Genomic DNA, 23,552 nt, shown 5'->3' on the forward strand with positions numbered 1-23,552 from the left:
GGGGGTCATTTAACCCAGGCCCCTGGCACATTTTGCACAGCAGCAGTGCTGCCCTGACCATGATGCTCTATGAAAGGCACAGTATGGGAGCAAACCGGTTTATATTTTCTTGTATTCCTCAGGGAGAACATCTACAACCTTTAATAAAATATACCCATTGCCACAAATCTCATTTTTGCATGTGTAAAAAAGCAGTAAACTGCCTTCTTTTGTGTTCCCAAGTGTTTGCTCAGCAACACAAAGTTCTCACTCACATTTGCTCAGGTCATGGCAAAAAAAACCAAAACCAAAACCAAAACCAAAACAAAACAGGATCTACTTCAAATGGGAAACTGGATTTGAGCTTATTTCCTATGCCCCAGCCACAGAGGGAAGAGAACACTAAAAAAGAAAAGCCCGAAAGGGATATAAATAGGGAACATCAGCCTGAACATTTCTGCTCCTCACTAATTGCTTGTGGCTTCCAAAATCTGGGGCAGAAGTTTGGTTTTTAAAATGAATATTTAGCTTGATGTTAATAAATAATGCAAACACCTGTGTGGGCAGCAATTGCTCCCAACATGCTCCGCTGTGGTGCAGGGTGGTAAGCAGCGGGTTTGCCGTGCAAAACCACCTTTGATTTCCCCTCATCAGCAGCTGGCTCCCCAGCTTCCCTTTGAAAATAAGCAGGGGGCGGGGGGGACGAGGAGAGTCCTGCTCTATCCTAAGGGCTGGGAAATTGTATTCCTTCCTCCCAAGAGCAGCCAGAGCTTTTCCCTAGAGAGCAAAAAAGAGGGGATACCCCATGGATGCAAATGCCAGTTGAAACACAAAGCGCTGCAAAGTCGCCTCTGCATTGGGCTGCTCATCCCTGTTTGGGGTCAGGGACATGCTGGAGGGACGGAGAGTTGGGGACAGCTGGGGGAGCTCCTTGCATAGGGCTGGGAGCTGGCCGGGCTTCGGGCCAGCTGCCCTCCCTCTCCATCCCTTCCCTCCCCCCGGAGATCATTTTCATGGGGCTTTAGAGGGTCCAATCCAACCTCCCCCTCCCTTCGGACTGGGGTGGGGGCTACAAATTCATCATCCCAAACTTTGCAACCTCCAAAAGTTGACTGATTTGCTCCGCAGCCAGTCAAGGAGGAGGAGGGAGGCGTGCCGGGGAGGAAGAAGAAGCAGTTGTGTGCTGCCGGGGGGCTCAGTGCCACCCAGAGCAGGTGGGGAAGGGTGCGTGTGCCCATCATCGGGGCATCTGGGCTGCCACACAGGGAGATGCTGGGGGACCGCACACTCCGGCTGCAGCATGGGAACCGCATCGAGGCCCTGTGCGTGCTGGGCACCCACATCTCTGCTGATGTCTATGGGTGAGTGGGACGCTCTAACACTTCCTTTCTTCTATCTCTGCACCTCCACCTTTCTTCTCACCTTTACCCCCTGTTTATCCTTCTGCAAATCCCCCCTTCCCATTTTTCCTTCTGCTCCCCCAAAACCCACGGCCCTGACACTGTGATTTAATGCAATTTGGGGGCAAAATCCTCCCTGGGCTTTGCAAATATGCACAAGTCCCAGGAAAGCTTCGAGCATCTGCCGTTGCATGATATGGTATTTACCCCGGGTCTGCAATGGTGATGGGTTTGATACATTTGCGGTCAACAGATCCAGTGTCATCTCGGAAAGCTGCTGGAGAGCAGAGGGATGAGCAGGATCCATGGGGATGGACTGCAAAGGAGGGGATGCAGCTGGGAGAGGGGAGAAAAACAAGATCTAGTGACCAAGCAGTGTCCTGGGAAAGCATGCAAGTCCCCACACCACCAACCCTGCTCCCCTAAAACAAACTGAATGCTGTACTTCAAGATAATTATTCCCCCAAAGGAAAATGTTTAAAAGCTCATTTCATGGTTAATTCTGGTGTTTGGTGCTTTTGCAAATCTCACCCTCGATATTCAAGCCAAGCAATGCAGTTACAACTCATCTGGCATCTCTCCAGGTTAAATCTCCTCTGGGTGGGATTCTCAAAACCCAGAAACAAGGAAAGTGAACCAGTTTTTCCATGTATAATTAAATGTAATTTAACAAGTTAAGAAACACCCGGGCAGCAGCAAACAAGTGCTCAGATTTCCTCTCCCCCCCACCGGTGAGGTTTGGTGGGGCCATCGGCATCCAGAAACCCAACAAATGATGCTGTAACGGTGATACGGCGTGAGCTCTCGGGTGTCAGGAGCACTCACGCTCAAAGGGAGCCTGCCCCTCAGGAGCTGCAAGCAGCCCAAAAATAATAACCCTGAAAAGACAGGGAAATTAGGGAAAAGGAGCCAGGAGAGTGGAAGGGGATGCGCGAAGCAGCTGGGGAAGAGCAAGGGCACATCAGACTGGGAGCGGTGCAACACCAGCTGCTTTGGGGTTGGATAAAATCACCCCGAAAATTAGAGTTCCCATGGTAAAGTCTCTCAGCTGGGTTGCCACGCCATTACAATGAGCTGTTAAATACCAGGTTTGCCTCAGATGGAAAATAAACATGGATTTCTCCATTGAAGTGCAAACCTGAGTTCAGTTCCAGTGGCGCTGAGTACTTTGGGTGTGATTATTATAAACCATAATCTGCACCAATGGCTACAAAATGGATTCATTTTACTAAAATAATGTGTTCTGCCCTAAAACAAAAAAACAAAACAATTCAAGTGTTCCCAGGCAGGGAGGAAAGGGTAGAAAGGTGCCGGCGGTAAGCGTGGAGACGCCAGCAAGCCCAGTCTTGGCTGTGTTTTGGGCAGTGAAATTAACTGCAGCGAAAACCAGGTGTTTTCGGAGCAAACCTCTAAAAATACAGCATGTTTTTGGCAGGGCGGCCCCAGCTGGGGCAGTCTCCTTTGGTGTGAAGCACACAGAGGGGGTGAGCGTGGAGGTGGCATGCCGGGGCCAAGCAGAGGTTGGGTCAGCCCCCGGCAGCAGAATGCAGTGGCCACTGGATGAGGGGACAGTCCTGAGGATCAGCATGAGCCGGGCCAGCACTGAGGTCAATGATAACAAAGTAAGAAGTGGGGTGCTGGGGTGTGGGACCTCCATGAAGGGAGAACATCCTTCCCCAACCAGGGATTTGGGGGTTTGCAGGTAACTGTCAGCTTTTACGCAGAGGGAGGGCAGCCCATCAACCAAGCCGGGGTCTTCCTCACCGGCATCGGTGAGTACGAAGGCTTCTGCAACACAACAATCCCTCTTCAACCCCTCAGTCCCTTGGAATGGGGTGTTTTGATGTGGGGGCAGAGATGGACCAAGGTTTGCTAGGTCTGGGGGGCTTTTGCACCCACCCAACCTTGCTGTACCCTGGGGTCTGTCCATCCAGGGATCTCTCTGGATGTCGACGCAGATCGGGATGGCGTGGTGGAAAAGAACAACCCCAACAAGGTAATTCAGCCTCTTTCACTGCACAGAAAGTCCATGGGCTTGCAAAAGCCTGAGCTTGCTAAGCCCCAGTGGGGTGTTTTAGGCAAGCTGGACCTGGGGTCCCGAGGGACATGGGGCCATCTTGCTCGTCAGCTGCGACAAGGAGAGCCCCTTCACTCCAGCATCAGACTGTGACGAAGAAACAGTATTCAGCAAAGAAGGTAACAGCTTCCAAAAAAAAAAAAAAACCATATAAAGCAAAAAATGCTCCATTAGTCTCCCTCTTTAACCTTTTTGGAGATGAAATTTTGCTTGAGAACCAACTGCCCATGAGCTGCTCTCCTCCAAGCTGCTGAGTAAGCTTCCCACATGGGAAATTTTTTTTTAATGCCATGCAAACTAATTGCGGTCAAGACAGGGCATGAAGCACAGCCAGAAAAATAGCAGAGGTGCCACCAACAGCAGAGCTTCGCCCAGGGGTGCTTCACATGGGTGAAAGGAGCTCAGGGCAAGGCATGCTGCCAGCAGCCAGGAATACACCCGCCTGTTCCTGGAAAACTAAAACCACACAGAGCTGGTGCCCATTGGCTTTTTGACGCCAGGGACCAGCTGCATCAGGGCTGTGATGGGGGAAAAAAAGAAGGGGGGAAAAAAAAAAAAAAAGGGTATTTGTTTCAAAGCACAAGCCACAAGCTTTGCTAGCAGGACCACAGGTTGTTTTTCCAACTTGCAAAGGCTGATAGCAAGGGAAGAGCAGCTTTCTTGGCATGGGAGATGCAAACCCCAGGAGAGAGCATGCAAGCCAGCCAGAGCTGCATGGTACAATCACCCGCCACCCAACTTTTTTTTGTTTGCACCCCAGATTTGCTGGACATGTCTCGGATGGTCTTGAGGACCAAAGGGCCACAGCGCCTGCCGCGGGGGTACGAAATCGTTCTCTATATTCCTGTCTCTGATGCTGACAAAGTTGGGGTCTTTTACGCGCAGAGTAAGTCCTTCCTCATGTCCTCCTCTGCCCCTTCCTCCTTGTTTGTGGTGCTTTTGAGATCCCTGCAAGCTCTTTTCTTTCCATCTCTGACCTGGTCCTCACCATGCTCTTCAAATGGCACTTCTGAAGCAAATCATGCCCTCAGCATCCCTTGGAAAACTTTGGAGATTAACAAGCAGAGGCAGATGGCCATAAAGCTGTTTATCCAAGGTCATCCAGCAAAGGAGTAGCAAAAAAAAAAAAAAAAGCTATGTGTCCTGACACCCAGATGCTTTCTCCATGACAGCAACATGCTCTACAACACATTTTCCCCTCCTTGTTCCTTACTGTGGGCAGTGATTTATTCCCTGGGACCAAAAGCCCTCATACAGCCCAGAAATGTGCCATTAAGTAGCTTGGTCTTGTCCCTCCATGCAGAGGCAGTCTGTCAGCAGGAGGATTGGTGGCATTGTCATCCCATGGCATGTCAGAGAGGGCTGCAAGGGCAGAAACCCCATGAAAACATCTTCCCAATGACTGCTCCATCCAAGGAAAGGCTGTGACATTTTTCCTCACCCTTCTTGTGCCTGACTGCAAAATTGCAAGCCCCTTAACTCCTGTTTTAAGGTACTTCTGCCAGATGAAGTTGTATCCACCCACAGAGGCAGAGAAGCTCCAGCACAGAGGGATTGCAGTACCTCTTTGCACGCAAGCAAAATAGGCTTGAAACCACCACTGAAACTTTGGAAATTGCTCACTTTCCCCTTTCTCTTCTTGCAGACCCCTTCTTTGGGCAGCGCTACATTCACGTGCTGGGCCGGAGGAAGCTGTACCACACTGTGCAGTACACCGGTGGGGCTGCTGAGCTTGACTTCTTCGTTGAGGGGCTCTGCTTTCCTGATGACACCTTCTCTGGGCTGGTCTCCATCCATGTCAGCCTCCTGGAGACGCTGGCTGAGGTCTGGGGGCTCTGGGGAAGCGGTGAAGATGGGAGGCTGCAACAGCCAGAGGGGCATGCAGAAGGGGATGGGGATTGAATGGAGAGCAGTCCCCATTAATTTACTCCCAAAATTACTTCAGAGGTAGGATAATTGGGGGGAATAGTGGTCAACAGAGTATGGAAAGTACCCAATTTCTGCTTGCCTCCCCAGGGTATCCCCCATACACCAATCTTCACCGACACAGTAGTGTTCAGGGTAGCACCGTGGATCATGACCCCCAACACTTTGGCACCAGTGAATGTCTTCGTCTGCAGGTAAAGGCCAAGGGATGATGCCTTCCCAGCCAAATCAGCATCAGTCCCATAGTCTCCCTGGAGGTCACAGAAACAGGCTGGGGAGGTGATGGGCAGATGGAAAGGCAGGTGCCTGCAGGGGATACCCATCCTCCAGCAGCCCTTCATCCCCTTCCCTCCTGCCATCCACTTTCCCAGCGTGAAGGACAACTACCTCTTCATCAAGGAGATAAAAAACCTGGTGAACAAGGCTGGCTGTGAGCTGAAGGCTTGCTTTGGCTACATCAACCGTGGGGACCGCTGGATGCAGGTAGGTGGGCACCAGAGAGGGGGCAAAGCTTTCCCTCCCTGCTGATGTGCCCCATGAGGGTTTTCCTTCCTTCTTTAGGATGAGATTGAGTTTGGCTACACCCATGCTCCCCATAAAAGCTTCCCAGTGGTGCTAGACTCCCCTCGAGATGGAGGTCTGGAGCAATTCCCCATCAAGGAGCTGCTGGTAAGAGCAGAACAGTCACTTGCATTGCCCAAGGAGCAGCTTGAAGGTTTTTATCCTTAACCTGTTCAACCTTTCCTAAAATCCCACTTGCACTTGGCTCCTTGGAGGCCCTACAATGGCATCTGGAAAACCTTTTATCCAGAAGGTGCTGGATGAGAGGGGAAAGGAGGAGCTCACATGTCTGGGAACAAAAGACTCCTGCCAAGCTCCGCGACAGGAGTGGCTTTCTTCACCCCGAGTATCCCAGCAATGAGCTGGTTCTTCCTTTCCTCCTCTATGCCTGTGAATACGCAGCAGCTCCCAAGCAAGAGAGGAAAGAAAAGCATGAGGGGTCAATTTACTTCCTCGGAAGAGAACAAGATGCAGCCAGCTGCCAAAAACATCCCTGTGGGGCTGCTTTGCCAAGGCAAAGGGGCAGCTGCAGGCAGGGCATGCAAAGAAAGCTGCCTGGGAGGGCAGTGACCCTGGCCAGGGCACTTTGGGAAAGCCCAGCAAAGACAAGCATGGGAAAAAGATGGATTGAACAATCCCTTGAGATATCACCATGCAGAAAGGGCAGGACATCCTCAAGTAGCCACCAAATCTCAGCCCCATATACCTAGGCAGGCCCTGGCAGCAGCCTCAGCCCTGGTCTTCTCTCCGACAGTAATAGGAGAAAAGGACAGCTCTTTGCCGCATGTCACTTTGGGGAAGGTTAAGCACTTTCAAAAGCATTGAAATATAGCGTTTCTCATGCCTGAAATGAGTACATGCAGTCCTGGATTCATCAGGCAGGATGGGAATACCGCACTGATTCGCTCCTTCGCAAATAAGCCAGGCAACCGCTTCTATCTGCCCTCTTTAGGAATTGCTTTGCTTCCTATTTAGAGAAGCAATTTCAGCTTTGGAGCTGCTAACACATTATACTCCAGTTTCTGCTTTGAAGCTTCCCCTAATCCCCACTCCTATCTTTCCAATCTCATTTTCCAGCTAGGAATATTTAGCCAAACGTAACATGCACAGGTCCTCCTTTCACCCCGGCCAAGCCCTAAGCCCCTGTGACCCTGCGCCAGGGAAAAAGGAGACGAGAGGGAATTAGCCCCTCAAAATCAATCTGGAACTGATAGGACTTGGATGTGACCCTCAAACCTGGGATGAACCAATGCCTTGACAGTTGAAACCATACTGGCTTTATGGTTTATTAAACTGAAATAAGCTGAGAGCAGGTGTTTCATGCTCAGTCCCTCCCGCAGCACCCAGGGAAAGGATCTGACCCCCAGCCATCCTCCAGATATGCCCCCCAAAAATGCACAGGGAGCTTCAAGGAAAGGCAGCCCTACTGCACTCTCACTATCCCAGCTTCTCCAAACATCCTCAATTAGAAAAAAAACCCAAACACTTCTAGATCAAAGCCATGCACCCTCAGGTCTCCCTGCTCATTTTTACCAACCTGTGTATTTGGTTTACCCTTACGGAAACCCAACACTAATAAGTGATTGGGATTTAATGCAAACCCAACAGATACCTGATCTTGTCCCAGGGGCTGCCATGAGCTCCAAGCCCATATTGACTTGAACCAGAGAGCAAGGACAGGTTCAAGGCAGGATTTTTGTCCACCACTGCCATTTTTGCCCTATTTTTAGCATTACAATCTCTCCCTCGGGCATTTGACCCTGGCACATCACAACCAAGGGTTAATTACCTCTGCATGCACAATGCCTTAAATCCCAGGTACATTAAGTCCTGAAAATCAAGGCTTAAATAGGATTTAAGTGAAGTACAGCCCTTCAGGTGGCTCTTATGCCTGGGGTGGATTTACCCTCAGGGGCTGAAGTTCATCTAGCTAGACAAGAGCCATCCAGAAACTCAGCTTCAGGGCCACCCCAGCACCTAATTAGCTTAATGCAGATACTTAAACATTGGCTGTGGGATAGCAGAGGAGATCTCTCCCCAGCTCTGCCACCGGCATTTGCCATTTATTACTGAGCTCAGATGACCCAGAGACCTTTATCCTCTTGCCTTTCCTTTAGCCTCTCCCCATCCATGGACAGGCTTCACTCTTAATATTTTTACCCACTGGAACAGGTCTGAGGCCAGCAGGAGGGATAAAAGCAAAGGCACAGAAGCATGGGGGACTCAAGGCAAAGCCCACAGTGATTTCTCTTTCCCCAGGGCCCCGACTTTGGCTACGTGACCAGAGAGCCCCTCTTTGAAGCCATCACCAGCCTCGACTCCTTCGGCAACCTGGAGGTCAGCCCACCCGTGACCGTGGCAGGGAAGGAGTATCCCCTGGGGAGGATCCTCATCGGCAGCAGCTTCCCCACGTAAGCAATGGGAAACCCACAGGTTTAGGAGCAAAGGAACCACAACTGCCCCTAAATATCATCCAAAAAAAAAAAAATCACATTAATGGCCTTAATTAGCCATTCCCTGACCAGCTGCAAATCCAGTACCCTATGGAGTGGATGCACCCAATCTCCATCTTCACATTTACACCCTCCTTTCTTTCCTCCACCTTGATAACAATTTATGTGTATGTACATATTGCTGCATAAGTATTTACTCCCCTTATTCCCTCTCCCGGGGGTATTCTGCCCCCAGAGCTGCAGGGAGGAGAATGACCAGAGTAGTGCGGGATTTCCTCTACGCCCAGCAAGTGCAGGCTCCCGTGGAGCTCTACTCCGACTGGCTGTCCGTAGGCCACGTTGATGAGTTCGTCACTTTTGTGCCCACCTCCGATGCAAAGGTACCCCAAAACCCTGTGCCACTCTGCGGTTTCTCTTCTGAGCAGCTAATCCCATTAGGGCACCTCTAAGGAAAACCCCAAAGCTTGTTTCCTTGACAGTCCCAAACAGTACTTGCTGGGGTTCTCACCTCATCCACAAAATGAGGGCTCTGAACACAAAAAGGGACTTGTTGAGCTAATAATCAACACAGAAGAAAAAAAGATGCCTGCAAAGGTTGTCCAAGAAATGTAAACCTCAATATTCATGTGGGCTGGCCAGGGTTCACAGCTGCTCAGCATCTCCCAGATATTTTCTCTTTCCTCTATCCTGTCTTTTACTGCTTCTGACACAAGATTTTTCCTCCCAGAGAAACCATGTCTTGACCTGGATGGTTCACAGAAAAAGTATTTATGCACACACCCCCCTCACAAACCCTCCATTCAGTGCTTTTGCCCTCCCCAGGGCTGTGCTAAGCCCCCATAAGAAATCCCATCAAGACTGCAGCAAGCAGCCTCTCGTGCTCCACCAAGGAGTGAGGAAACCATTTCTGCTGGTGGGAAGCAAGCCAGGACACACACAGGACTCAGACCCTACAAATTCACAATTCCCATAGGATTAGCTCATCTAGCTTCTTCTGAGGAAGTCAGAGCCTGATTATTCACTTGCTCTATCCTCCCCCTGCCCCACATTGCAATGCCAGCCCAGAAACAAACCAACCCACCCCCCCAGACAGCAACCACACTCCTCCCCCACCACCTCAGCTCACCCAAACCTCCAGCAAACACCCTCCCGGGGGTTTATATACCCCACCTGGGGTGGGCAGGATTGGACCCAGCTGCAGCCAGGATGCTGTTTTCCTCCCTGCCCCAGCAGCAGTTTACCCCCTTGGGGGCAGTTGGTATTTGCCAACAGTGTAAATCCCTGCACCTCTTTTGGATACATCCCCTCAGCACCACATTAAAAAAGGCACTAAATAACAGCAAACCCACCTAATTTTAAGAGTTTAAGCTCAGGTTCCTTGCAAAAATAAGCCCCTGAAGTCCCCCAAGGCTTTGGATAAGGCACTTTCAGTGACCACTCTCCCTCCCATCTTGCCCCAGCTATTTCGGATGCTGATGGCCAGCCCCGCGGCATGCTACAAGCTCTTTCGGGAGAAGCAGAAGGAGGGCCAGGGTGAAGCCACCATGTTCAAAGGCAAGGGGACAGCGGGCGGCTTCGGCTGAGCTTTGATGTTAGCTGAGACAGCCGGAGCCTCCCCACAGAGCAGCCGGCCCGAGGGTGGCAGCGCCTGACCAACGTGCGGGTATCGGGGGGACGTGGGGACCTTTTCCCACCCGGTTGCCCTTCACGGCTGGCAAGCAGGATGCCTGCCCACCATACCCAGCCTCCTCAAGCCCTATTTTGGGAAAGTGAGTGGGATGGGAGGGATAAAGCCGTCTGCACAGAGGGGATGCTTGCTTGGTGGGATGGAGCATCTCTGTAAATACCAGCAGAGCTCCAGCATGGAGTGGGACAACCGGGGGCTCTCACATCACCCCAAATTAGCACCGTTTTTTCTCGCTTGCCCTTCCCTCCCTGCAGCAATGACGTTTTGGTTGCCAGTTTGGGCATCCTCTAATTGTGGTTTTGAACATCATCCATCTGTGATGGGTTTGGGGGAAGGTCTCCATACCTCTGCAGGTCCCTCTGGGTCACTGCCACCTGCCTGGGACCCGGCTGTCCCCAAACAAGGGGTGGCCTCCATGGAGGTGGCAGCTCTGGTTTTGTGGAGCTGAATGGAGAGATTTAGCAGATAATGATTCCTGTGGGCAGCAGGATGGATGATAGGACCTTTCCAATGCTCTTTCCAATGGGCAGAGGTTTTCTTCCCACCCAGTTTCCCAATAAACTAAGAATTGGGACTCCCGGCAGCCTTAACTCCAAGCTCAGAAAATAATGATTTTGGGGACTTTTTCCATCTGTGTACCCCATTTTAAGCCAGGCTTCTGCTAGCACCACTTCATTTTAACAGGGGTTTGCATTTGTAGGGTACTTGGGAACAGACACAAAACGGGTCACCATTAACAAGGTCCTTTCCAATGACAACCTGGTGCAGCAGAACCAGTATGTCCAGGTAATACCTGATATTTCTGGTAATAATTGATATTTCTTGTAATAACTGCCCCAGGTGGTGCAAACCCTTAAGGGAGGAGTTGCATTTTGGCTTTCCTCCTGCATGAGATGGTTTTGGGGGCCATGCCTACCTGTGTCCCCCCACTCCACCCACTATTCTCCATCCCCTCCAGCGCTGCATCGACTGGAACAGGGATGTCCTCAAGAAGGAGCTGGGGTTGACGGAGGAGGACATCATCGATCTGCCGGCCCTCTTCAAGCTCGACAAGCAGGGCAAAGCCATACCATACTTCCCCAACATGGTGAGGGGGGTCCCTGTTCCTCGGGTCTCTCAAAAAACCAGTTTATTCAGCCAGGATGAGTCCCCAAAGTTGTGCCATAAAAGCACAATATTTACAGCTGCCCAGACAAAGAAAATATCTCCAGCCAGGCTCAGATAAGCCCGGGTCTACCATAACTTTGTGGCTTTGTGTTGCTTGCAGTGGGGTTAACCTACATAGTTTTGAGGTGAAAGCCTTTCAAAGCAGTGAAATTGCAAGGCGTGGGGCACGTTTTAATGATAAAAAGGGGGAAAATTATGCTGGATTTGGAGGCCTGGGGGAAGGTGCCTGCAAAAAGTGGCGTCGATGCGCCATTTTGGGTTGAGGCTGATGGAGGAGGGTGGCCAGCAGCTTTCCTTCGGCTTCATCAGTCCCGAAGCCACTGGGCTCCCCTTGTGTCACCCCACAGGTCACCATGATCATCCTGGCCAAGGACCTGGGCATCCCCAAACCCTTCGGCCCCATGATGGGGGGTGAATGCTGCCTGGAGCGGCAGACCCGCTCCCTCCTGGAGCCGCTGGGCCTACGCTGCTGCTTCCTCGAGGAGGTGGCCTCCTACCATGGCAGGCTCGGGGAGGTCCGCTGTGGCACGAATGTCCAGCGGCAGCCCTTTGCCTTCAAATGGTGGCACGTAACACCATAGTGAGGCCTCCTCCTCCCTCGCCCCCGGTGGCTTTTTCGGTGTGTATTGCTTGCGATTCAGTTAATAAATGAATTTGCTGTGAGTAATGAGGTGGGAAATTAAATAATAAGGGGTGATAATCGTGAGAGAAAGGGAAGGATGCCCTCAGGGAGGGCGAGGTGGGGGAGGATGTCATGTCGGCCATTGGCGCCTGCCATTTTGCCCCGACCAGTGTTGCGGCAGATGGGAGGGCCTGGGCACCTCCCCTGCAGAAAGAATTCGGATGGGAATTAATGGGGGGCCGCACTGGTCTCCCCCCTCCCCAAAAAGGGGGGATCCAGGCGTCCTGGCCCCGCTATCCCACCTTGTGCCACAGGGCGCACCACACTCAACATGGCGCCTCCCCTACGGCCGCCGCCACACCCAAAATGGCTGCCCGCAGAGCCCCGCCCCTCCCTCCTCTTAAAGCGGCGCTCTATGGCTGTGCTAGCGGCTTTTTCCGCTTCCGGGGCGGGAGCGGGGTCGGAACTGCGCAACGCTAAGATGGCGGCGGCCGTGGGGGGAGTCTCCTTGAGGCGCGGCGTCCCCGCACGGCTCCTGCGGGCCAGCTTGCGGCCGGTGAGGGGCCTAGAGCTGCCCTGACCCGGGCAGCCGTGTGGGGGGCCTTTGGGGGAGGCGTGGTGTGAGGGGCTGAGGGCTTGGGGGGAGATGGGGGGCTGGAGGGGGTGTTGAAGGGAGTTGGGGGTGGGTGGGTGAGGAGGGCTGAGATGGGGGGGTCTGGTGGGTGGGAGGGGCTGTGTGAGATTTGGGGAAGGAGATGGGGGGCAGGAAGGGGTGCAGAGGGGCCTGGGAGGAAGCTGGGGGGGGGGGGGGGCTGGAGGTAGTCCAGGATGCAGTGCGGGATGGGAAGAGGGTTCAGAGTGGGTAGGAGAAGGAGGAGGGTGGGCTTCGGGGAAAGAGGAAGTGTGAGGGGGATGCTGAGGAGGGTATGAGGACAAAAAGGAGTGGGAAGGGATCTGGGAAGGGTTTAGGGGGAGACGGGAGGGTGACAGGAAGTTGGGGGGGGAATGCAGAAGGGGGTTGGGAAGGTATGTGTGAACAGGAGGGATAGGGATGTGGGGTAATTTAGGGAGAGGTGAGTAGGGGCAGGTGGCCTGGAGGGGGAAGGAGCCCCTGGGGCAATACTGGAGTGGAGTAGAGATGTGGCTGGGAGCTTCTGAGAGCAGTTTTGGGGCAGGTAGAGTCTTCAGGGCTGTGGAGGAAAGAGTGTTTGCAGGCACTGGTGGGTTGCTGGTTAGTTTTAGGATTATCTCTGCCTTGTGGAGGAGGGAGCCTCAGGTCAGAGGTGGTTGCGTGTGCCAGGGTACACTGCTGCAGCAAATGCTTGGGAGGATTTTCCAACATCTGTACAAATGCCCAAATACAAAGCAGTGATGGGTCCTGCAGCTCTCACCCCAAATGTGTGGCCTCAGGTCATTTTGTTGCCTGGCTAAAAGCCACCCAAAGGGACCTAAGGGCTGTTTTGCTGTTGTTTGAATACAGATGTGTCGGGGAGTGCAGACGGCAGCTGCAGCAGCACCCCGTATCAAGAAGTTTGCCATCTACAGATGGGATCCCGATAAGCCTGGGGACAAGCCCCGCATGCAGATGTATGAAGTGGATTTGAATAAGTGAGTATGCCCCATTAGGGAGAAGCTTTGCTGCCAGGCAGGTGCATTGGGGCTGTGTGTGCATGTGGGGTTATCTGCCAAGTGATAATGGAGGGTGGTTGAGGAGCACTTGAGCTGACAGCTAAAGGTGTCAGCAGACTCGTTAAGCTTCAGGGACTGTTAAAACCTTGCTGGAGTGGCCAGGGGGGTGGTGCCTCAGCTGTGTTACAGAGCAGCTTGTCCTCAGCACAGGTAAGATCAATGTTATTTCCTGACAAAGAAAACATTACTATGATTATGTGGGATTGTTTTTCCCTCCCTCACCTGTTGGTGCTGAGTGTGACAAAACTGTACCCTGAATGCCAGTGTCTCAGTAGCTGTCAGCAGTAAAATGGTTGCTTTGTTTTGTGACTTCTGTGAGGTTTTACCTGTGTTCCTGAGTTATGTTGAAGACTTGAAGATGTTTCATGGCTTTAATAAGCTTTATTTATATAGTAAATCTGGGGCACGTTCCAAAAGGAAACTTTTATGTATAGCTCACAGTCCCAGACCTGGGAGATAAGGTGGAAGTTTTATCAACTCTTCTCATAGTTTTCTTCACACTTAGTTATTTCTAATTTGCAGGTGATGTTAAACTTGTAGTAACCACCTGCACACTTTGCTGTAGCTATTGCCAAGAAAGCTCTTACTTCTCTGTGATTCTGCGAAGGGGTGCTGTCTTCCCTGTGGTACAGAAAGCTTCACATGGGCATGTGTGCCTTGATTTCCCTGAGCTCCACTTGCTGCTCTGCTCTTGCCAGAGGAATTCACCTCAAGCCCTTTCTGAAAGCTTCGGATACAAAGCCACGCAGCTCCCTACTTAGGAAGCAGATGATGGAGAACTCAAATTTTTGTGACTTGCACCAGTTAATTTCTGGGTGTTGCCTTGTTTGCTGTATATAAAATTACATAAGTTGTCCAAGACTGTTTGTTTTTGTGTGCAGCACTGCCTCTTGTGACTAATGAGGACAGGCAGACTTGTTAAAACCTGACCCAAAATAAGAGAACCAGTAGCAAGGCACTTGATTTTCATTTGTGCTGTCTGAACCCTTTTCAGATGAGCCAGATCTTCTGAACATCAGCAAAAGAAAGGGCTTCTTTCCCACCCTGACCCTGGGGTGTACTGAGCAAATAGGTCATGCTGCTGGTAGAGAGATCTCTGTCTTGTTGCCTGGGATGGGTAAAAAGTGTATTCTTAATTGTAGTTGATCAAAGCCCTTTTAGGGGGTGCCAGAGATCAAGCACTCAGGCTGGGGGGGTTTATACAGGTTCACCGACTTTGTTTTCTGTTATAGATGTGGGCCTATGGTGCTTGATGCTCTGATCAAGATTAAAAATGAGTTGGATTCTACTCTCACCTTCCGCAGATCATGCAGGGAAGGTAAGAAGGATTTTCCAGCCTGCTAAACTGAAGACTGTCGTTGAAGACTGTTGCTGACAGTGTATGTGTAACCACTAGAAAACTTGAGAGTAGATGGCAGCATACTGCTCTCCTCTTCCAGCTGCTGCATATGAAATACCTCAATGAATCAAGTAGTAAAAAGTTAAAGCTCATATTCACAGGGCGTAATCGCACAACACTGAGCTGTGAGCAATATGCTTAAACAGCCCCAGTCGTTCCTGTTTCTGTCCTAATCTTGTTCATCTTGCTGCCCTCCAGTGATGGACTGCATAGGGAAATCTAGCAAGAGAGATTACAACAGCAAAATTGAGGGGGCAGATGTGGCGAATGGGAATGAATTGTAGGGGCTGCTTTATCTAGTGCTGCTGTGGAAATAAAGGGTGTAACTGGAAGAGTACTTATGACTTCTAGGAATAGCTTCAGGAATCTTTTTTTTGGCCCTTTGACTAAGCTAAATGATTGATTGAGGAAAAGGCCATCTGGTGGTTTTGCATTGCAGAGCGACCGGCTGGTTCTCATACAGGGACAAATCGGCATGTCTGTTTAACTGCATTAAAACTTACCTATCCAGGTGACTTTCCCTGTTAAAAAAAAAAAAAAAAACAAACAAAAAAAACCCTCCGAATTCCTGGGTAATGTTAGGATGCTGAGCTTTAAATGATAGTTGTGGAAATGCAAGAAGGGAGCATGCCTTTATGGAATGACTTTTGATTTAATTAGGTGGGTTTGCAAGTGTGAGAAATTTAGATGCAGTTGATGCCTAAAGATGTTTTGCCTTGGATCTAAATGAAAAACATGCTTTAACGCAGCCATTTCCTGTAGAATCTGCATAGCAGGTGGAGGAATTTCATATGGTGTAGTTGTTCTCAGTGTCTGATATTTAGATAGCCAACACTGTTCCCGAGCAGCTGGAATTAATTGCCCTGAATACTTTTCTTTGAGAACCTGAAGACAGATTTTTTCAAGCTGGGCTGGTTCAATCTTGCCCCTTTTCTGCCATGCAGGAAAAAAAAAAACTGATCACACATTCCTGTTCCATACTGGTGGGTCTGTGCCTGCAGTCCTGGTTCCCTATCCAGTTGACTGGAAAATACTTGTAACCATTTCTTGAGTGGGAGGAATAACCTTGTTCAAGTGCCAGCATTTATCTGGCAGCGAAGGCCGATGCGTCAGGCGCTGAGATGCACTAGCTCATCAGTGTGAGGAGCAGTGGCATTTCTCTGACTCATATCAATTGATATGTGTCAAATCCTCTGATATTAGAGTTTTGCCCTTTCAACATTTGTCGTCTTGCTAATATGATGTTTTAGGCATCAGACTGAATTGGATACCCAAGCTCCTGACCTGAGCAGTATCTGTGACTGTTCTGCAGTGGTTTTTCTTCTAAACCTTGGCCTTTCCTGGGCTTCATCTGATCCTTCTATTACTGGGAGATCATTAGTGGTGTCATGTAATCCATTTGTTAAGCTATTTATATGCTGTTTGTTCTGGTTAGTGTCTGTCCTCTCACCTTTGGGAGTTAATGAATGCAGTTTATGGCACCACTCTACCCTGCTGCAGAAGGCACAGAATGAAGCTTCTGTCTTAGGGACTTTGTTTTATGTTCCTGACCTTCAGGGATGCTTTTGACCATAACTGTAGGGCTGATGGGGGATGCGCATGGTTCCCATGTTATAATCTTGGTGTTAGCTGCTTCACATCAGTACAAGCTTGTGCTTCAAACTTGTGAACAAAGCTGAATGTTTTCCCCACCCTAAGTAGCACGTAAAACTAATGAATGATGCGAAAGGGATGAAGTGTCCAAGCCACTTGTTTTCTGCTGTGGAAGGAAGTTTAACACCGAGAATGTTTAGGCTTTAATGAAAGTGACTCCTGTGTTTGTTCTTTATTTAAGTAGCAATGTGTTTGGCCCAATGGCAACTTCTGGCGTTTTCCTTGTCACGTACAGAGTTTCCTGAAGACAGCCTAGGGGCATGTTTGGGGCCAAGAGGATCTTCCTCAAGTAGGATAAGAGGGTAAATATCTAATGCTTTACTCTTTTCTCCCACTCAGGCATCTGTGGCTCTTGTGCTATGAACATTGCTGGTGGAAACACGCTGGCCTGTATCAAAAGAATTGACCCCGATCTCAACAAGATCACTAAAATCTACCCTCTCCCCCACATGTATGTGGTGAAGGACCTTGTTCCGGTGAGTATCTGCCTTTGTCAGCTTGCGACCAAGGGTGACACCGTTCCAGGCAGTGTGGGGTTCAGATTGGGTTGGAAAGGATAATGTTGGGAGGTGCCAACAAGATCAGGTCTCACAGTTCATGTTACTCCTGCTGGTGTTTTCTGGCTTGGGTGGGTCTGAGCTTCACAGCAGTGACTAAATCTGTCCTCATTTGGAGGAATGTGGCAGGTTGAGGTAGAAAATGCCTTCTTCTGTTGGAGTGGTAGCAGATGTTCAATCTCTCATGCATCAATTTAGCTTAATAAATGTGACCTCTTTGCCTTTTGACTCCTAGGACTTGAGTAACTTCTATGCACAGTACAAATCCATTGAGCCTTACCTGAAGAAGAAGGATGAGTCAAAACAGGGCAAGGAGCAGTACCTGCAGTCCATAGAAGACCGTCAGAAACTGGTTACTGCTTCTTTTCTACCATTGAAATCCCTCCCAGATAAGACCAGGGTTAAACGTTAACATGCAGTAGCTTCTAGTTCCTTTAATGACAAAGCTGTCTGGTACAAAACCTGACGTGGGTGGAATCTGCTCCCTGAAATGCAGTGTCATGGCATGCCTGCATTGCTAGGGGTAACATTCGCTAGTGAAATGCGGTTGCGATGGGGACTTGGATCTCATTTTCACTGACTGCACTGCGAAACCATGTGTGTTTGTAAAAACTTTGTGAAGGCTACAGGCTTGTGATATTCCAATGGAGATAAGGCACTGTATGCTGGGATGTAGGCTGTTGGGCTCAGCACTGTTTGTCTTGTCTAGCTGCAGCATGCTAAGCAATGCTCTCATGTTGCTGCTTGCTGGGTTTTACAGCCCTAAAAACTAATGGCAAAAGCTAAACCCTTTTGGATGTGGAGACACAAGCATGATGTGTTAGTGCAAGTCTTCGGATATCTGTCTTGAGCACTGCGTTATTTTGGGGGATTTTCTGGGAACGTAGTATTGTTGCTCCAAGGTTTCTGCATAAAGCTGAAGGGTGCCTGAGGAACCATTTGAACAGCTGGGACATAATAGCTTTTTTAAAAGCTTATAGTGTGAGGAAGTTCTTGTCTGGATTTCCTTGGCTGCCACAGTAAGTATCATTAAATCAGCAGTTTCTCTTTTGCTTCTGACCTGTCTTGATGAATCTGTCACTCACTTCACAGCTCAAAGCTCGGCCTGTCAATGCTCCACTGTGATTGTTGCTGCGGTGCTGTCACTAAGTAGGCGCAAAGTGGGCAGGCAGCCCAGATTTTTGGCAAGTGGTAAAAGAGAGGTAAATATGAACAGCAAAGAGGAAGGCTGATTAAAGGGGATTCAATGAAAACATGTGAGCTGCACCTAATTCTCTGCAGTGATCTTTGAAAGTTTTCCATTATGTGTTTGCTGTGAAGTTAAGGTCTAATGAATAGACCAGTCACGTGCCCAAGATGTTGGCAGCACTGTGTGATTGGCGCTGTGATGTCTTAACGACCACAGGATTTTACAGTCTGAAAGAATATCTATCCAAGGGCAACAGTTAGTTCTCCTGCACCACTTCATAATGTGATCTGATCTGTATGTAAGGACTAAAGCGACTCTCCCTTCACATGGTTTTCATAAAGTGGCATCCTTGAAATCACTTTCTCATTCAAGTAGAAATAAGCAAACCTAAAAGTGACTGCAAGAGCTGTCTGAACCTTTCTCACAACTAGTAAACTTGTTTTTTATCTCATTGCTGAAGTTTCTCTTGCTTTGAGAACGGCCTGTGTGCAGGAGAAACTTGGATACGGTGTCACCTGAAAAACTCTGACCTTTTTCTTTAAATCATCAATGATTTGAAATGTTACAATTAGAAAGAATAATTTAGAGCGAGAAGGTAACTCTGACTTACCTGGCTTTGGCAAGTCTTTCCAAAAGACTAATGCAGGAGACTTGTTACAAACTCTAAGGAGTTCTGGCATCAGGTATCTTTCTAAACTAAATTTAATGAGAACTTTGTCCCAAAACAACTTTCAGATACATAAATTAAGCCAGACTAGACCCTCTCCTAGCCTGGGGGGGTTGATTGAGCTACTAGGAGACTTGGGAGACCCTCAGACTCCTCAGAGTTTGTCTTTTGCAAAGTGTCACTTTGACGTAGGTCTACCTTTCTTTTCTTCAGCACCTGAAATAAAGAAGGCTTTCATCTCTGTAAAAATGGTGAAATGGCTAAAGACTCACACCTTTCCTGTTCTGTAAGTGCTTGGGGATCCCCTCAAAGCACATACTAAACTATGAGCTCTTCTCCCTTAGGCTGTGGGGCAGACTTTGCTCTTTCTTCTTTCCTGTAACATGGCCTTGAATTTTTAATTGGTTACATATCTGTTCCTGTCCTCAGCCACTTACTGGGACAGGCTGGAAGGAAGGAATGGAGGAAGATCAAGCAATTTTCACATTTTTCTTCAGTTTATGCTTTTTCCCCCCTGTTGTCACAAACCCTAGTTTATTATACAGGTTGAGTTGAGAGATTGCATGCATCTTGTTTCAGAGGACCTGCATGTAGAAATTGCTTTCTTCCATCAGTGCTTCTTCAGCATAAGGTTTTTGGAGCCACTCTGTTGCAGCAAGTCACTAGAGGGGAAGGTGGTGAAGGAAGCATGTGCTCTTGTAAATCCCCTCTTTAAAAGAAAAAAAAAAAAAAGCTTCGTCATGGGTTTCTGGAATGGCTTGACTGTGGTCTCCCACCCCCGTGCAGGACGGACTCTACGAGTGCATCCTGTGTGCCTGCTGCAGCACCAGCTGTCCCAGTTACTGGTGGAATGGGGACAAGTACTTGGGTCCTGCGGTACTGATGCAGGTAAGGACAGATCCCATTTGTCATGTGGGACTGCTGAGGGACTTCCCATCTGAAAGCAGTATAAGTATTTGCGAGTGCAGGTGGGATAGTATTACATAGTTGAGATCCTGGACCAGAATTCCTGAGTTAGGTGTTGCTTTTAAAATCTCACACTAATTACAACACCTTGAAGCAGCATTTGGTGTGTCAAATGCCACTGACTTTCAGGCCTATCGCTGGATGATTGACTCCAGAGATGACTACACAGAGGAACGCCTGGCACAGCTTCAAGACCCATTTTCTCTCTACCGTTGTCACACTATCATGAATTGCACGAGGACTTGCCCTAAGGTACGTGTGTGTCCTGGAGATGTCCCTTCTGGGGTTACTGGCTTGTTTCCAAGCACCCTGTTTGAAAACAATAGGAAAATACCTACTTAGGCTTTTGTTTTCCTCAAGCTTGCCTTGGCTTGTTCAGCCTTTTGAAACACAGTGAGTTACCAGCAGTCGTGCTTATGATGGTGACTGTACAAGAGGACGTGGCAAAGTGTGTATTACCCATCGCGGGAACATCTCTTCCTTATGAGCAAAGCTGTGACTTTGAGAACCTGTCTATTTCCACAATTCAGGAGTGTGACAGTTAGGGCGCTGGTCATGTGAGGGACACTGCCAGAAACCATACAGGGAAGTTTGTCTTGTGTAGTCAGCTCAGCGGTGTGAGCATTGTGAGTAATACGCTTAACCCCCACACGGTGCAACCTTAAACTCCAGTGGTAGCAGCTATCCCTGATGTATTGTGCAACTTGTGTAATGGAGAAGACTACAGCAAGTTTATGGTGCCTTTGGGGGATGTGTTTTATGCTGACATCCTGCTGCCAGGGCATTTCCCAGATGGTCTGTTCTCTGGTATTTTGTTTGAAAACTGAGCAAGCTTTCCCAAATCAGAGCATGCCTCTTCCTCATCTTGCGATGACCTTGTGCCTGTTGTTGGGCAGATTATCAAGTTTTGCTTTCCTGCCAGCTGTGCAGTTTTCTAGCCAGCCTTTGCTTGCACCTGGTGGTGGAATAATTCTCTTTGAGCTGTGAAATAATACGAAGGCAAATGTTTAAGTGGATCACAGATGTGGGGAAGGTGAGATGCTTGAGATATGGGTTGATGTGTTTGTCAGGAGCACTGCGTGCCAATTTTTGTGTGTGTGTGTGTATTTTTCTGAAGTGATTCGTTGACTACAGATAATTCCCCCTTTCTGTAGGGAGTTAGCTTGTGATCTGGTGTCAACCATAGTTCAGCTAAAGGTGAAGGTTCAACCTGAAGATCTGGCTGGCTGTAGGAATGTATGTAGTACAGGGAAATAGCGCTTGGTCTCAAGTTTGAGACACTTTTATGGTTAATAGCATGTTTCCACTCACATGCTCTAATCCTGGCTGTTGTCTCGATCAGCCCGGAAAGACTGCATGGTGAGCTCTGCACCAGGGTAATTTCCTGTTCATTCTCTGTCCTGCCGTGCTACTGCTGTAATCGCAACGATACAGCAGGGAGGTTGTGATCCCTCTCTCATTTTGAGATTAGGCATGCTTGGTTTGGTAGCAGTGCTACAGGATTAAGGGCCTTTGCAAGGTGACATGTGTCTATATTGTAGAAAAACCTTCTTAGGAAAGCTTAGCTGGCTTTTGCGTGAAGAGCATTTTCATTTTGTGCCTTGGTGTTCTTGCTCATTTCCCTAGTGTTCTCCAGTACACAGCTTTTTTTTTTTTTTTCAGACAAGGAGAAAAGCCACATCTCTTGTACTGTCACTGTCAAGCTTTTACAAGGCAGTTTCTTGACTCCAGAAGTCATCTTGTAATACCTGTAAAAGTGTTGAATTCAGTCCTGCTTGAGCTTTATTAGAAGTTCCTATCACTCAGCCACTCATTCTTCTCTTTGATCCTCGTGTTGCTGATTAAAACCAGTCCTCCAAAGTCAAATGAGCATTTTTTTCTTCAAGCAGTGAGAAGTGCTGCAGGTTCAGCCTCCAGGTAGAGGAGGTGAGCTCCCAGCACTGCATCTCTACTCCAGGCTGGCTTGCTTTTCCCTTGTAAATTGAGGCTGGAGTGCGGTGAACCTGCATCGGCACACCTTAACCAAGGGGCTCTGCATACCATAATGCTCAGCCTGCCTGGAGCAGGCTGTTCAGAGCTGTCCCTCAATATCCTGTAACCTCCCAGCATTTGAAAGGAAGCACAATATTAGGCTGGACTCCAGCTTTTAGGGAAAAAAGGGGGGGGGCCTGCTGAGCACCTCCTCTGCCAGCTATTCTTATGAGGAGCAGCATATTTGTGAGTTTACTATGACTTAGATCGGGGCAAGGTGGGGGAGGATGCTCTAACTTGCTGATTTCCAGAGGAGCTAACAAACTTTTCCTTCTTAGGGTTTGAACCCTGGCAAAGCAATTGCTGAGATCAAGAAGATGATGGCAACTTACAAAGAGAAGGCAACCGCTGCATAATGCTGTTCTCTAACTGGAAGTGTAACACACAAACGTGCTTTACCTGAAAGTAATTTATACCTGATTTAGCAAGAGAAGGTTCCAGCAGGGAGTTTGGTGTTTTTCTTACAGGTTTGCATGTACAATAAATACTGTAAAGAACAAATAAGAGTTGTTACTTGATTAACAACATTGAACTGATGCCTCTGCCTCTATTGTAGAATCCCAAACCTCTCTGTTTAAGAGTTTTGAGTGTGTGAGCAGCTGGGGTCACCTCTGAGGCTGTGCTGTGGGATAAGGATTCGAAAGTGGCCACACAGCAGAGATGGAGACAATTTCTGTAATGACCTTGATCCCGTGTCGTTAAAGCAAATGCATGTGTGGGAAGAGACCTGCAAGTAATAAGCCCTGTGGCGATTAGCAAGAAAACAGTGGAACTGGCTGGGAAAGGGAAATGTTGGAAGAATCTCACCCTTGTTCTGAGATCCCCTGGGCTCCTTGGTGAGGTACAAAGTGAGGACCTGGAGCTCACAGGGTGCGGGCATGTGGCAAAATACCGGTGGCAGTGCCACTAGGAAAGAGGTGTCTTGCCACTGTCCTGCTGGGATGCTTATTTTTATTTCAAGTCCTGAAGTAGATGAGATTTGTTAGAACAGGGTTGCGTCTTTCTCTTTGCTCTAGTACAAGTGGGTTTTAGCTCCAGATTTCTCAAGCTTGTGATGTTTGTGGTAGGTGGTTGCTTGAAGCAGCTGTTTGCAGTCTTAGGGGGTTGGAGAGAAAGGAAGTGCTTTCTGTTTTGCTGCTTAATAGATTTTTTTTTTTTTTTGTCTAGGTGTAGTAAAAACTTCTAGAAATGTCATGGTGCTGCTTCTGAGACATGGTATGGTAACCAGGATGCTGCCAGTGGGCAGCAAATGAAGGTTGAGGTGGCATAAAAAGTTGTATACAGCTCTGGAAAGGCTTACCCCCCAAATTACCCTGGTTTTTCCATACATTTATCTATCCTGCAGTAAGGGAACCTTGTGGCTATTTCAAGAAGCCAAGCTGATGTTGCTGTCTTAATTTTCAGTTGCAGAAATATTTTCCTGGAGCTAATGTCTTCATTCCCAAGAGCTGATGCAAGGCAGACTTCTGTAGGTCAGAGACTTTACACTTAAAATCCACTTGTGTCGGGCTGCTCTTCCATGTCACTGA

The 23,552-nt window shown here is 48.9% G+C and overlaps 2 protein-coding genes across 2 annotated transcripts; both read left to right on the forward strand.

The window, feature by feature from the left end:
- Positions 1-1,097: 1,097 nt before the first annotated feature.
- LOC128144113 (protein-arginine deiminase type-2-like) lies at positions 1,098-11,871 on the forward strand. Its single transcript, XM_052792488.1, has 16 exons — positions 1,098-1,340; positions 2,815-3,001; positions 3,082-3,151; positions 3,314-3,375; positions 3,458-3,575; positions 4,217-4,342; positions 5,102-5,280; positions 5,473-5,576; positions 5,754-5,865; positions 5,944-6,051; positions 8,203-8,354; positions 8,632-8,776; positions 9,857-9,950; positions 10,784-10,869; positions 11,042-11,170; positions 11,598-11,871. The coding sequence occupies exons 1-16, from the start codon at positions 1,249-1,251 to the stop codon at positions 11,829-11,831; spliced, it is 1,998 nt and encodes a 665-aa protein (XP_052648448.1). The 5' UTR covers positions 1,098-1,248; the 3' UTR covers positions 11,832-11,871.
- Positions 11,872-12,308: 437 nt separating this feature from the next.
- SDHB (succinate dehydrogenase complex iron sulfur subunit B) lies at positions 12,309-22,548 on the forward strand. The gene is made up of 8 exons (XM_052792489.1): positions 12,309-12,428; positions 13,353-13,480; positions 14,794-14,879; positions 16,953-17,089; positions 17,406-17,522; positions 19,813-19,914; positions 20,122-20,244; positions 22,302-22,548. Exons 1-8 carry the CDS (start codon positions 12,354-12,356, stop codon positions 22,377-22,379), a joined length of 846 nt encoding a protein of 281 aa, XP_052648449.1. The 5' UTR covers positions 12,309-12,353; the 3' UTR covers positions 22,380-22,548.
- Positions 22,549-23,552: the final 1,004 nt, after the last annotated feature.

The sequence above is a fragment of the Harpia harpyja genome, chromosome 7 (genome assembly GCF_026419915.1).
Source record: "Harpia harpyja isolate bHarHar1 chromosome 7, bHarHar1 primary haplotype, whole genome shotgun sequence".
Taxonomy (NCBI): Eukaryota; Metazoa; Chordata; class Aves; order Accipitriformes; family Accipitridae; genus Harpia; species Harpia harpyja.

Coding starts and splice junctions, on each gene's coding strand:
- LOC128144113 (XM_052792488.1), top strand. CDS start 1,249: ATGCTGGGGGACCGCACACTCCGGCTGCAGCATGGGAACCGCATCGAG. Junction 3,002..3,081: donor CTGAGGTCAATGATAACAAA/GTAAGAAGTGGG, acceptor GGGGGTTTGCAG/GTAACTGTCAGCTTTTACGC. Junction 10,870..11,041: donor AGCAGAACCAGTATGTCCAG/GTAATACCTGAT, acceptor CATCCCCTCCAG/CGCTGCATCGACTGGAACAG.
- SDHB (XM_052792489.1), top strand. CDS start 12,354: ATGGCGGCGGCCGTGGGGGGAGTCTCCTTGAGGCGCGGCGTCCCCGCA. Junction 13,481..14,793: donor TATGAAGTGGATTTGAATAA/GTGAGTATGCCC, acceptor TTTCTGTTATAG/ATGTGGGCCTATGGTGCTTG. Junction 14,880..16,952: donor CCGCAGATCATGCAGGGAAG/GTAAGAAGGATT, acceptor TCTCCCACTCAG/GCATCTGTGGCTCTTGTGCT.